This window comes from Aulonocara sp. 'chitande type north' Nkhata Bay, linkage group LG20 (assembly GCF_057382095.1).
Source record: "Aulonocara sp. 'chitande type north' Nkhata Bay isolate Kocher_YH1m ecotype deep benthic linkage group LG20, A_spYH_male_GT1.1, whole genome shotgun sequence".
Lineage (NCBI taxonomy): Eukaryota > Metazoa > Chordata > Actinopteri > Cichliformes > Cichlidae > Aulonocara > Aulonocara sp. 'chitande type north' Nkhata Bay.
This window is the reverse complement of record NC_141363.1, coordinates 765092-780499: the sequence shown is the minus strand read 5'-3', so window position 1 is coordinate 780499 and position 15408 is coordinate 765092. Positions and strand designations below refer to the sequence as shown.

General features: G+C 39.2%; 1 protein-coding gene across 1 annotated transcript in view; it reads left to right on the top strand.

The window, feature by feature from the left end:
- Window positions 1-15408, top strand: part of cacna2d3a (calcium channel, voltage-dependent, alpha 2/delta subunit 3a) — a 132617-nt gene that overhangs the window by 52516 nt on the left and 64693 nt on the right. The window contains exon 5 of the mRNA XM_086278561.1: window positions 12780-12942. Within this exon, the coding sequence (XP_086134687.1) occupies window positions 12780-12942 (163 nt within the window). The remainder of the gene's footprint in view (window positions 1-12779; window positions 12943-15408) is intronic.

Here is a 15408-nt window from a genome sequence, read left to right as displayed (position 1 = left end):
TCAACAGGTGGAATTTTCCTTCACTCCCAGGAGGATAATTGCGGCTCTAATGGGGGCTTGCAAAGTGCCCATATCAGCTGTAATTTTCGTGTGTAGTATGACTAGGGCATTCCCCTGCTGTCTCAGGTAGACCCTGTGATGCTTTCAACATTCTGATAATACCCCTGAATAGGGCGAGGGGTAAGGGGAAACTCTGCAAATCCAACTGCAAATCCTTATTTGTAGTTGAACAAATCTGGAGCCAGTAAAGGTGATGCAGCTGCACCTATAGATGTATAATAACTCAACATTTAATTGCATGGGGGAGGAAACACATCTAGTTTGTCAAATAGATATGTAAAGCAAGCAATAATAGTCATGTTTTTATACCTGGGTATACTCTGTGGGAAACACCTTTTGAGTCTGAAACATAAATCATGAATTATTTATGGTGTTATATCTCTGTCACATTCCCACTCAAACATTCAACACTTTCTAAATGACTCCCTGGGAGTTCCATCCTCACTTCTGCAGACTTGGGCAAATGCATTCAGCTAATCATTTCTGTATACACCCCCCCAAACCAAGCTTCTGCTCTCATGGTTCTGCCTCAAATCCATTTGAGCAGCTTTAATTTTTAGAGTGCAGCTTTGTACTTTGTGTGTGTGTGTGTGTGCGTGTGCGTGCGTGCGTGCGTGCGTGCATGCGTGCGTGCGAGAGAGAGAGAGAGGCAGAATAGCTGAATATGTGGCGGGGCGAGTTTGTTCAAGCATCGAGCACATCTCAGAAGTTTCTTAAAGTGGGAGGAGCAACAGCAGAAACTTGAGTTTTAAAGAGGAAATATGATACTAAGTCGACTTGGGAGTATTTGCTGGAAAACTACTTATAAATCGCTTGGCAGCCGTGTTATGTGTGTTAGTGGCAGCAGCAGCGAGTATGTGTTTACTCTGTCAGGTTTTAAAGGTATTACAGTGAATATCCTGCGGTGTTCTGCTGTCATTGGTTATTAAGGAGGATCAGTTGCTAGATTTAACCACTGACTGTTGTCCAGCTCTGCCCCTGTCATTTCTTTTTTTATGTTCTTGTTTTTTCCACAAACTGAAATTTCCTTCCTTTGATCTGTAAAGGAAAATTACACCATTTAACACTCTGACCGTGCTTTAAAACAATGCTCACACCCAAGCGCACACATGCACTGACATATAGAAGACAAAACAAATAAGAGAAACCGCTCCGTTTAACATGGTTTTAACTAATAATTTATTCATAAAACAAGGGCAAGCAAACAAAACTGTCTTCTTCAATATTGGGTTGAAAGTATTGTATATAGTTCTGCATGTTTTTGTGGTCATGTGCATTTGATATTTATGGAGTACTGGGTTTGTCTTTTTTGTTTGCTATGCAGCTTAATATGCAATAACATCGTGTGGGGTCACAGTGGTGCTTTATGCTGATAATTACTTGGTAGTGATGAGATGAGCATCCTTTTGTTTTAGCTTTAATGCTTTTTAGCTTCAGACGTTGATACTGGCTCATAAAAACAGTAAATTGAGCATTTTGCATATTCTGATATACAGTTATCAAGATACCTTATACTACCACACCTATATGATGTAGGGCTGCTCAATTAATCGAATTTTAATCAAATTTTAATCACGATTACGATCTGGGCTTTCAACGATCATTAAAAATGACTGAGCCGATTATTAGCCCCTCCCTCATGCTTTACTCTCGCCCTGCTCCGTGTGGCAAATCGAGCGCACCTCTCTGCATTTCGAACATACGTCACAACAATGAAGAGGACCCGAGGGAAGCTCGGAAAGCTCAGCAGAAGTTATTTGGAGAGGAGAGTGACGGCCGTTGGTTAAAAAGAGGTAAAAAAAACTTCAGTGGTGTGGAAACATTATGGGTTCAGTCAGACGTGGATCAAGTAGACACAGTGTGTAAACTTTGCTACGGTGTCGTAGCTGCACCACAGAGCAACACTGCAAAGTTCACTAAACATAGATGTTGACATTTTTCATTGATTTCTTATATTGCAAACATTTGCACTGTTATCAGTATTTGCAGACTGTTTTATATTATTTTTTAAAGTCATTATTCAACACATTGTTAACCCTTTAAAGCCGGTCAGAGCAGCACGCTCCGTTTTGTGTGACTATTTTTAAATCCCTGTAGAACCTGAACCGTGTAAGCTAGCGCAATAATTTTGTTTGCATATGAAACCAGAGGAGTTGTACTTACATCTTATGTCATCAGCTTGTCCTCGGTCACGGTTTCCTTCCCCATAAAGCTTTGCAAAAACTGCATAAAAGGCGCTTGCAGCAACAAAAACATAATACTCCAGAAACACGCTTTGGCGATCCGATCAGCTGTTCGTAACACTTCCCACATTGACACAGACGTCACCCTAACTATGCATGTCCGCCATTTCCTGCCCGAAACCGGAAGTGATGTCATTTCGCGGAAAATGTAGTTTTTTACTTGTAGGCCTTAAAAGCCTATACTGGTGTTTTTATAAGTCATGTTTGACTTTTCTGAATAGTTTCTGGGATGCTTAAAACTCAAGTTGCACTGCTGGAAATAGTTTATTTCGATGCACCTGCTGTTTTCTTTGCAAATTTGCATCATAGGATTGTTTTTTGTTTTTCCTGCAGTATATAAAAATTGCTGTATCTCCAAAATAAAACTATGAAGACACTCAAAATAAATTTCCTGTTGTTGTAAACTATTTTTTGCAACTTTTTTGTATTTAAAGTTTTGAGGGATAAGCCTCTTAAATTTCTCCAAGTAGAAATATTGGTAAAAAAAACAAAAATGATTTTCAATTTTTTTGTAGTTTATTGCACTTTTTTGCAATTAATGTAATTACTATGGACTTAATGCATACATATTTTTAAAATATGGGCTATAACAGTTGTATTGATGTATAGCAACTTGAAATGCTCCCACAAATGGCACTACAAAATATAAAAGAAAATAATATAAGCTCTGGCAGACTTGGTTCTATGGTAGGTCTTAAAGGGTTAAATAAATATCGTCAAATAATCGAGATCTCAATTTCAGTGAAAATAATCATGATTATCATTTTTGCCATAATCGAGCAGCCCTAATATGATGTATCTGGAGACAAAGAGAAGACAAAGGGAAAGAAAAGGAAGCTGGTGAGAGGGACCGAAGAAAGGAAATATAAGCCTGTAATTTGACCTAACTAAAGAATATTGTTGCCCACTATGACTTCTGTCTTGTCACTGGTAGGAGCAAAGCAAAAATAGCATTAGTAGCACAACTGGAAATAGAGTACTCTACATTTTCCGTACTACATTTTTTCAGATATTGCCCCAAACTGGCAGAAGATGGCTTCAAACTGAGCAACAAACTGAAGAAACCAACTGGAGTACAGCTCAAACAGTACACCGTGCAAACCCAGCTGACTGAGAAGTCTGTTGTATTTTGGAAGGAATATACTCAACAGCTGCAGACACCAAAACCTGTTATGGAAGACAAAAATAAAACAAAACACAGAGTCTGAAAAAGGTTTTTAATTTCAATATGCAATGAAAATACTTTGCTAACTGTGGTTTCTTCAGTAATAACCAGCTCAGTTTCTTTTATACCTGCACAGCAAACTCAGAATCACTCGTGGTCGTGCTGTGCGTCACTTCTAAACGAATAATTCATTGATCACTAACAGCAGAGGATCACACGTGTGGTTAACTTGTTTATTTTATAAAAGAAATGTTTAAATGCCGTTCAATCTGATCGTCGTATCTTATTCATCTTTCTCCCTTCATCATCACCCTGTTCTTGCAGGTATCACTGAGATGACCTCAGTCCTAATATTTAGACATCTTTGTGTTGTACTAACAAATATATTGGTAAATTTTAAATTTCACAGACAAAGGCAGACTTTGCATCGTGTGACGACCTCATACGTATAATAATCACTATTTCTTTATCGGGCTCATCATGGTAGTACTAGATCATTGTCTTTGCTCAGCATGCTTGTTAGCATGCCTATGTTTGGTTTATCTGATAGCTTATCTATGGGTAACTGGGCTAATATGTTATGTAATTAAATTAAATATTTCTTTTTATTGTAAATTGTGTTTAAATTGTCTGAGCAAAACAGTGAAATGATTAAGCATTCCTGAGGTGTGATCATGAAATGCAGAAGCTGTTTACCTGCATGGGAACATGCATGTATATTATTGCAGCACTGTACATGTACACCTGTGTAGGTGTGCATGGTTCATGTCTGCACTGCTCTGATGGTGGCATTTCTAATAGCGCGTTTTACTGCAGAACATGGTGAATAGATGGTAATTATTGCCAGCTATGCTAAAAATACCACATCCTGTAGGGTGAACCCTCCTCCATCACTATTCTGAGTTTATTATAAAATGTTTGTGGTTTATTGCTATTGGATACATATTTGGCTGGCAGCGATTTGATAGGAATTTCCTTATCTATCCTTTCCAGAGCTCTTCTGCTTCCATGTGAAATTGGCACGGTAATCTGCTGCGATTTTCCTCTCTCACTCTTTTACCCGCATTGCTCATGTACTGTAAATAGGAAAGCAGAGAGCAGTCTCCCATGCACTCTGCAGCCAGTGAATCCTTCCTTGGAGGTTGGAAACAAACAGCCAATTGCTAAGCTCGATGTTGACTGAAAATGTGGCCCCAGTCAGGCGGGAGCAGTGAGAAAGAAGTGCTTAATCTGTTTTTTGTTCTCATACTCCCGTGTCTGGGGCATTATCGTAGACTGCAGAGAGGGAGCCACTTGCTTGTTGCTTAATAATATCAAAAATGTTTTGACCCATGTCTCTGTCTGTGTTTTGCCTGCTTCAGTGTCCTGTCACATGTAGGGCACTTATGTGACTTTTTTTTAAATAGCTATTTAATCAAGACTAGGCTTTGAACACATTGTATATTACACAGTTACACACAACTGGTTGAGACAGATGGGTAAACTACCCTGAGCCCGGTTCTGCTGGAGGTTTCTTCCTGTTAAAAGGGAGTTTTTCCTTCCCACTGTCACTTATAGGGGATTGTTTGATTGTTGGTTTTGTACCTTACAGTATGAAGTGCCATGAGACTCTGCATGAATAAACATGAATTGAACTGAAGTGAAACTTGCACACAAAGTAGTCTGAAGTACTTTGTTAACAGTGTCACAGAAAATGGTTCAAAAAGGTTCCCCACAGAGACAGAAACAGTGTTGATTGTTGAGTGAGGCAGTGGAGGTTTGTAATATTATCTCCTCAGCAACAAGCACAGAGCATCAAGACACTGCCAGTTAGACCCCATGTTGCTTAAAGCTAAACTTTGATCAAAGCGAAGCATGTAAGTTTGTACATTTTTCATTAATATGGGTGAACGTTAGTTCGGTAACAATACCAAAACAGCATAATGTGAAACAACACTGTAGAATATTATTAAGTGAGAATAAAGAAAAGACTTAAGTCACCTCAAACTATTTGCGAGCATCGAACTATTTTCTGTTAAAAGGCAAAATGCAGCTCAAGTATCAAACTTGGAAGCAAAGTCTTCAGTGTTGTTCCTCATGCTTTGTCTGCCAATAAACTTAAGTAGTACCTACTGGTACATTTTTACATTTACCCACAAGCTAACATTAAAACTAAGAAAACCAAGTGGATTTAAATATTTGATGCAAACAAACTTTGTTAATCACTTTTTCCTCTATATTTCTACAAGCTCCAAGAGAAAAGGTCAGATAAACGCAGATCATTTCTATGTTGTGAGGTGTGTTTGTGCATTATACCCCCATGTGGCTTCTATAGACTTCCAGACATGTTTGACTCCAAGTTGTGAGCACACAGTTTAAGCTGCGTGAAGTAGGATTTCAAGTAAGCTATATAAACTCTTACTTGGCCTTTTCCTCCAAGTTATTTACTCAGTCTGCTGTCTTGTTTACCCCCTGATTACTTATATCCATGCCCCCGGTTGTTTTTGACTCACATTTTCACACTCTGGGACTCTTCTTCCTTTCCAAACTGTGGCAAAAAGAGCAGGGAGGTGAGCGGGGAAAAGAGTCTAAGTCAAGATTACATTTAAACGTGAGCACCAGAGGGTGGGGCATCATGGTCAATCCTTCCCAAATCACACGTTGTGTCTTTTTCTCTTGAGGCTGTTGATCCACTGTCTGACTCTCTGCAGGAAAAATATTAAAATCAGCAAAAGCCTTCAGAGATATGGCTTACTGCACTAAACTGCATCAGTGCTCTTCTAGGAGGCAAATTAAACTTTTGCAGTGTGTTTGCTTTTTAGTTTTTTTTTTCATTGACAAGCAATATTTTGACCTGATCTTGATCTGTGACTAAAAAAATGAACACGGGCTGATAGACATGTACCACACTCAACACAGTTTCCATTGTCTGGTGTGCAGCCAGTGTTAGAGAGACGGCCACTTTGTAATTCTAGAGACAAAATCAGCATTATGTGCTTCTATTTGTAAGACATTCCTGCAAAAGTTGCACAAATCTTCACATGTAGAACATTGTGAAATGTCCAGAGAAACACTGGAGCACATTTACTAAAATAGCAGAAGCAAAAAATGCAGGTCAGAACCACCAAAGAGAGGACAAAACAGCATCGGAGACACAAAATCATGAATTTCAAAATCACCTAAATCACCCTTCTTCTCCATTCTGATTGGCAGTTCGAACTTGACCATGTCTACATATCTAAATGCATTGAGTAGCTGCCATCTGATTAGTTAATTACAGAAGGCATTTGCATTAATGAGCAATTGAACAGGTGGTGAGCATTTGTTAAAAGGCTAATTTTCACTTAGCGATCAGTCTCGTGGTTCTATATGTTCAAAAGTCGAGCCAAAGAATTAAAGGCAGAAAGTGATTGTTTTTGTAAATCCACTTATCGTGTGATTATATCAAACTCAGTGCCATAATAATATTTTAATGTGAGGTGGTACATATTACACAATAAATCCTTTTTGGCTTGCATGTTGAAAAAGGGAACTGAAGAGGCTCCACTTTTTACCCTTTGCTAACCCTTTATTCATCCTCTCCCTCTTTGTCTGTCCCACACTAAGTGAGTGGGTGCTGATGCTACAATCTCTCAACGTAATGCACCGCAGCGTTAAAGATCAGGTTGTTAACACTACGATCTGGGACTGCATTAGCGGCACTGGGCTCTCCTTTACTGCACTGCTGGAATGGCATAATTGACGTACTCAACACAGACACCCACACTTGGACACACATGCATAGATGCAGAGACACACACACACACACACACACACACACACACACACACACACACACACACACAGTTACACAACATGGCTTGCCCTGGACTCCATTCAGACACCCACACTCGCTCTCGCACTATTGAAAATGTGCAATTTTAATCAAAATGAAAGACAACATACTGTGAATATAAATGCGTTTGTTAGCAGATTAATTAGCTGTGTTATGTCTTTACTTTTTTTAAGCATTGTGTTTTCTGTACTTTGAACTGCTGTTGCCTCTGGTGACTTATCTTTCTCATTTCTGTTTTTCAAAACAATTAACACTTAACATATGCACAGCTCTAATTGTGTCTTTCAACTGAGTCGTCATTAAGTGTTGCTCTGTCTTCTAGGTGGCCACTTCTATAAGAAACCTTTGTTGTTTAAGTGTATATAGAGAGGTCACAATGTTTAAAATGTCATTTTAAAAAGTAATAATTTTAATGGGAACCTCAAAGTAATCAGAAATAATCATAAAGAATACACAGAAACACTTCTCACTTCTATTTTGTTTCAAATTTGAGCATTTTTTTAGTTGCTTTTCTTCCATCTGAGCTGCAATCAGATGATAAATTAATGATAATTTACTCGACTCTTTAGTGCTATGACAAAGTGACAGACAAGGAGAGCAGTGCTTACTGCAGCTGCATCCACACCGAAAGAGATTATCTCATCACGCATCACCTATTAGCTGATTGCTGGTCGCTTGCAGATGTTGCACACTCTGGTTGCCTAGGTAACTCTTTAATATATTTATTACTAGGTCACATGTCATCCAAAACTATACTCTGCTCTCATTGTCACTGGCTTCAATCACTCACCTGGAACTGGAGAACATTTTACGCTTGGGAGCTGGACACTTGCTGTTGTCAGTGATTATGCTGCTAATGGTGACTTGAAGTTACAAATTACAATTAACCTTAAAAGGTATCTGATTAACCCACCGCTGGGCCAACACTGATTGAAAGCATCAAATCACTGCAACTTTATCATGATACAGAGTTTGCTTAAAATAAATTGAAGAGTTTTTCATGTCTGTGTAGTTGTAGTGTCAGTGATAGGTAGCAGATTTGAAAGCACGTTACAGGAGGGAAAATGAGGCCAATAATTGGAACGAGCTAAGACATATCAATATGTCTGAGTGGATGACTGTAAAAAAAAGAAAGATCCAATTTACTGATGCAACAGAACGGTAAGGAGGCAAGCATGAGAAAATGTGTTTCAAATCCACAGTGAAAACTGTTTGTTGGAGTGGGGTACAAAGAGAAAGCAGCACTTCAGTCTTCAGAGACATGCTGCACACTGAGGTATACAATCCCCAGCAGTAATGCCTGCTAACATACAGTATGTCAAAACGTTACATAAGAAGCACTTAAAGGCAGTTGAAGTGCAAATAGTGCTGAGTGTTATGGACTTACCTTCACAGTCCCTGAGCTCAAACATATCTGAACATTTATGGGGCACTCGGTAACTGAAAACGCCAGCCATTCCTCATATCGCTATAACAACACCGTTATTGAGTTTTTGTTCCAGAGCTAGTTCAAATAAGGCAAAGGTATTCTAAAACCCCAAATCTTTTTATTCGATTCCATTACTCAAGGCAAGGCAAGTTTATTTATATAGCACAATTCAACAGCAAGATCATTCAAAGAGCTTTACAGGGACATTAAAAAACTAAAACAAATAAAAAGCATGATTTAAAATGGAAAAAACAAACAAAAAACACGAGATAAAATCAGTAGTTAAAATGTAAGTTTTGAAATTTTAACTTAAAAGTAAAACAGTGTGGATTTGGTGCTTTATTCCAATATAGCTGAGAACAGCTGAGTCTTCAAGCTGGATTTAAATAAACTGAGTGTTTCAGCTGATCGGAGGCTTTCTGGGAGTTTGGAGCATAAAAGCTGAATGCAGCTTCTCCATGTCTGGTTCTGACTCTGGGAACTGATAAACTAAACTCACTAACTCACTAAACTAAAAAAAACAACTCTGATGTCTTTATATTTTAATCATAATAATAGTAATAATGCTAATTTGTATTTTACAACAGGTGGACTTTTTAAAAAAATCCCACCTGTTGTACAGGCAGGGAATGAACAGGCAGATGGGAGGGATATTAGTCTGTGACAACCTGGAAGTGCAACAGTTTCCCCACAGATATCCCTGATGATACAAGCCAAGTCACATAAATGCAGAAGGGAGCCAATGGGAGCTGAACACCAGGAAGAGACAGAAGGTGGTGAGGAATGCACAACAAGCTAACAATGGGAAATAAGAAGCAGCCTGAGCAGGAACACAAAAGGGGAAAATTGAGTTGAGAGGCAGAAAAGCAAGTAAATGAGAGAGAAACGGTGCAAAAGACAGAGTGAAGACACAATGGAGCTTTACCTTAAGCACGTGCAGTCACTTTAGCTTCTATGTGCCAGATATTAGTGTGTGCATCTATGGGCTGTGTACATGAAACTCCCGTTTTGTTAGTATTGGCCTTAAATGCTCAACATGTTAAGTAGAGATCAAGTCTGCTGTGAAGTGGGTTTTACAAGCTCCTCTGCAATGATATCCTACTCAATGTTTAACTCCCCCTAGCTTAATTTTGCTTGTTGCTTTATTAACACAAAACTGTTAAATGATTTAATATAATAATGTTAGAATATTATATTATATTATCTTTTACAGTGTTCACAGCAGTTTTGCTTTGCCAGGATCAACAATAAGTAATGCAAATTTAAAACATGTGAAAAATGATTTAAATGAAGACTTGATTGAATATTTAACAGCCACAAATGCAACAGTTGTAATTTTCATTACTGCCATTCACACAGTCTTTGTGCAATGCATGTATTTCTTCTGGAGAATCAGAATCAGAAACTTTATTGTCATTGTCATGCCAGGATGTGAGGTGTCTTTTATGATGTTTTGGGCCTTTTTAAAACAGTGGGCGTTGTGTAGAACTTCCAGTGTGGGGAGAGGGCAGCCAGTGATCTTTTGGGCGGTGTTAATGATCCCTTGGAGTGCTTTCCTCTGAGCCCCTGTGCAGCTAGTGTACCAGATGCATATGCAGTAAGTTAGAACACTCTCAATGGTGGCTCTGTAGAAGGACACCAGCAGTCTCTGTGTGATGTTATTCCTCCTGAGAGTTCTCAGGAAGTACAGTCTCTGTTGGGCCTTTTCCAGCAGCTCGGAGGTGTTCACACTCCAGGAAAGGTTCTCCTCCTCCTGGAGCTCGACTCTGAGAGGTTTAAGTACAGTTGTGCTGTGTCCGAGGAACTCAGACCTTCTTTACCAGTGGATAAAGGTACAGTTAGGTCAAGTACAATCAAAAAAAATTAATTAATAAAAAATCTTGCTGTCATTTACAATCACACCTGATTTCTCGATTTCTGATTTGAGGGAGATTCTGAGTTCCAGATCAAGTGGTATTGTAGACAAGATATATATTCTAATACATTATTGGAATGACATATAGCTGTGAACACAGGCTAACGTATCATTCACAGTTCTGCACATATCTATTTTTAATATTTTCTATTTGTCCCTCTCAGCAGCTTCATCTCGTCTCCTTTCCTGATTTTGTTCTATAATTATCATTAAGCAGTGAAAATTTATCCTGTTTCACTGCATTTGTATTTGTTAACAGCCTGTTTGTTTCATGGTTACAGGCTTAAAGAAAACCCTTTAAAATATCCTCGCACTTCCTTCTATCTTTAAAGGCACATTTTGAAGTGATTCCCCAAAGCAAGACAGACATGAAAATGCTGGTGTCAGAGTCAGCTCATTTAAATCCTGTTCATTTTGTTGGACTGGAAAACACAGGTACCAAACTGGTTGTAGAAAATAGATGATATTCCAAACATCATAAAGGTCAATGTGCCTACGATTTCTTTTTACAAGTCAAGTCCCCAACATTAGTGAGTTGCATACTAATGTGCTTGTACTGTAAGTAAATGCTTACGGATGCAATCTCATGCAGTGGCTGATGTTATAATGTTGTGTTTCTTTAATCTGCTCGCTGCTCCGTATGCTTTGGTCATTTCATCTTTTTTTTCCCTCTTATGCTAAAATGCTTGGCCTGATCTTTTTGTGTTCATGCAGGAATAGAAAGATTCAGGTAAAAGCCTAAAAATATGGAACAGAATATGCAACACTGATCTCCTCACCTTGAAATGGCAGTGTTCCCCTTGATAAAAGGCTAATAAGTCTAATCAGGCCTGATTAATTACACCGATAGGCACTGTTGTTGCCAGCCTAATTGATGGCTTTATCTGTGTTTTGCTCTGTGCTGAAGGGATGATGGTGCTTCACAGAGACGCTAGAAAGATTTAGCCCAAATGAAGGTTATTGGTGCCAGAATAGAGAACTGGGTTGATGGGGCAAAGGGGTTCCTCCGTCCCATGTAGAAAAGGGCCTACTGAGGTACGTTGTAGGTCTATGGGCTAAGTGCTTGCCTCCATACAGACTGACTCTTTACTTCAGTCTGCTGTCTTTTCAGTTACAGCTCATGCCTCAGGAAGTCCAGAGAGTGTCTGTGCCCCTCTGAATGATAGCACATGTACGGAGGCTTTGTATTAGACTTGAGGGAACGGCTTTTCATTTTTGTCAAGAGCCCTTTTCAGACCTTATTCTGTTTGATTACAAGAGAAATCATTGTGACTGTGAGCCATGTAATCGCCACTGCACACCTGGGAGTGTTGCTGCTGCTGCTGAGAATAAACACAAAGTAAAGGATGTAGATGTTTCAATTCAAGTAAGAAAGAAATTAAGCAGAGCTTAAAAGCACTTGTTAGGACCCACATATTTGTAATCATTTTGAAGAAAACTGTATTTTGTTTAAATTAAATGTAGGGGTGGTGGTTTGAATGTCAAAATCAATGTGGCATCACTTGGGAGTTTTTGGCCACACTTGTAAACAATCCTGAAAAGGATAAGAGGAAGAGGATGGATGACATTTGTTTTATTTGGGCACAGTTTCACAACTAAAGACTGTTTTTATATCAAAAATAGTGTCAAGTCATGAAGAACATTTAAACATGCTGCTTTCAGCTTTTTGTTCCTCTGTATGTGTCTGTATAGTTTATTTCCATGTAAACACTGAGATGTTTTTCGCTTGCTTCACTGTGTTCATCTGATTGTTGTCTTTTGTTCTGCTTTAACTGTAGCCTTTGCAGGCATTGCCCTGCATGGCATCTCAGACTTAAGAGCCTTTGGGATGCTGGGAGTCATGTGCTCTATATTTATCCAGCTTTATGATTTATTAATAGTCTCCCCAGTATGCGCAGTACTAAAAATACACCAGAGCCAGAACATCTAGCTAGAAAGGGAGTGTTCAGAGGTTTGAGGAGAGATCTGTCCACTCAGCAGCTTTCCACTGTAACAACATGCACGTCTGGGATCATCCAAGGATTCAGGTTACCACAGTACGCAATATCGACTCTGTGTGGCAGCTTCAGGGACTGTTTAGCTGTGTTGTGTATGTTATGTTGTGTGTGTGCCTTGTTTTATGTCTGTTTCTCTCTCTTTCTGTCTCTTTCTAGTATGAATACTTTAATGCAGTGCTGATCAATGAGGTGGATGAGGAGGGGAACAGTGTAGAGCTGGGAGGGGAATTTATCCTGCAACCCAATGACCATTTTAACAACTTGTCAGTCAACCTCAACCTCAGCGTGGTGCAAGTCCCCACCAACATGTACAACAAAGGTACGTTCACGACCCCCAATGTAAAGTAAAAGTGCTTCAAAATGCATGTGCACAATACTGGCTTGGTTTAACCCTTAAATGGGTGAGAAAAGATATGTGGCAACTAAATGGACATCAAAATTGGCCTCCCCATGACTCAGGGTGTAGAACCACATGGATTTCTCCCAGCCAATCAGCAAAGATCAGGTTATGTGACAGTGACACAATTGCATCTGACCAATCAGTAATGGCCTGGAGCATTTCAGACATCAGTGTTGTTTTACAATTTGAGATACTAGGTTTTTCGCCCCTACCTACTCTCACACCTGTGGTCCTAACATCAGAACAAGCTGTGGTATGTGGATGAAACCCATGTTTTTATAGTCAAAGGAGCTTGCAAAGAAAAGCGTCTGGACTTCTTTAAGTTGCTTGAAGACGTTTCACCTCTCATCCAAGAAGCTTCTTCAGTTCTAAGGTCAAATGGTGGAGAGTCCCAGATATAAACCTAGTGGACAAAAAGACAAAAACATGGCAAGTCCAGACGCTTTTCTTTGCAAGCTCCTTTGACTACGATGACCTGGATGACTGAGAACCTTCACAGACACCATGTTTTTATAGTTCAGCAGTTAATCTACATGTTGAGATCACTTTTCTTGTTGTTGTTGTGTCACAGAAACGACTAAAAACACTGGTCTAAAAATGTGGAATCAGAAACACAGTTGGTGTGTGAGCTGATGCGCATGTCCGGAGGCAGATTTGAATTCATTAACTTTAACTATTTGGATCATCCCTGCCACACACTGACTTAATTAGCAGTTAAATAATTAGACTTCCACTACCACAACTCGAGAAGTCATGGCCTTGTACAAGGCTCAGCGGACAGCGTGAATGTCATGTCAACTTAACCAAGCTAACAGAGGCAAAGAAATTATAGGGCGAGAGCGAGAAGGGAAGAGGGAGACGTAAATGAGAAAGAAAGTAGGTTAAGTCAGACTGATGGAAGGTCTGAGCAACAGATTAATTGCAGCTAGGTGGAAAAAAGAGAGGAAGGAAGTGAGAGTGACAGGAGGTGAATGAATGAAATGAAATGAATGAAAGTGCTAGGAGCTGGGGTTGGCAGGCTTGTAGGCTGATACAGCGAGAGCAAAAGTAATTTTGATTTGATTCACAGGCAAATGAGTAGAGTTACACACACACATTCATACAAGCTAATACACACACGCAGCTTTAAAGATTTTACTTTTGCGAGATTTGTTCGTGAGTAGCAATAACTTCAGCTTATTAGCTGGAACTTCAGGGAGCTTTTCAAGATCTCAAGCCTCACTTTTCTGTTAAAAGACATTTACGTCTCTTTTATATGTCCTTAGAGTAAGAAAATGTATGTGTACAATTATTTAAAGCATTTGCAACCATTTTTGCAATAAATTTTAATTTTGTGACAATTGCATGTGCATGTCTTTAATGCTGGATTTGCACTTTTTATGTTTAATGTTACAGGATGCTAGCTAGCACTATATTTTTTTACAAGTACCACGATCTTACAGAAAGGGGGCTCGCAGGTGTTCAGACAGAAAATAGCCCTGTGCTGGAAAACACAAGGTGCTATATCAGGGCAGGTTTGGGCTACAGGTGCAGCTGAGAGGATGAAAAATGATCCAAGAAGGCCAGTTTTAGTAGCAAATCTAAGGTTTGAAGGGTCATCTGATGCTATTGCACTGCGCAGTGTTTCGGGTCATTGTAATGCAAGTTTTTAGAACTTTTAAAAAATCTTTAGCAGGCAGTCTAACAATCTTACTAAAATCTGAAGGTAATCTTTCAATAATCTTTTCTTCAGTATATTAAATTGATAATGATTCTGAGCAAAGTTCTGGGATGAAAAAGCAGTTTTTCCCACACAGTCAATCGCAGTCATCTCAACCTGTTCGTAATGCTGCTGAAGAGCTGTTTGTAGCCTCTGTACTTCATAAATTGTTTGGCATCAGCTGTGATGAATCGCAGTTTAGGTCCATGGCAGCAGAGAGCTCTCCCCCTCTCCAGAAATTAATCGCAAAAGGAGCTCGCCACTTTCAAACATCCATCTTTCAAAAATATATCTCACACAGTCATTTTTATGATGCTGAATGACAGAAACGTGACATGGAAAAGTAAACCTATGCACACATTTAAAGGGGGTCACAACAGTCCACGTATGTAAATCCAGTACGTATATTCATACATACACAGAGCAAATGCTTTTCCAATTCTCTCCCTTCATGGTTTCTTACTCGTGATATTTAGCTTTCCTCCTTGATCAGTGGACGTAACCTAATAACATGAATGATGATAATAACCTGAATCGTGTGATTCAGGATAATAAAAGTAATATTTGTGCACATGAACATGTATATATAGTGTACAATGCTGTAATGATCGTGGCAGCTTCTTAGACTGAAGTGGAGTGCATTAGCTGAGATGAATTTAAATGACAGCTAATGGGGAAGTAGAGCC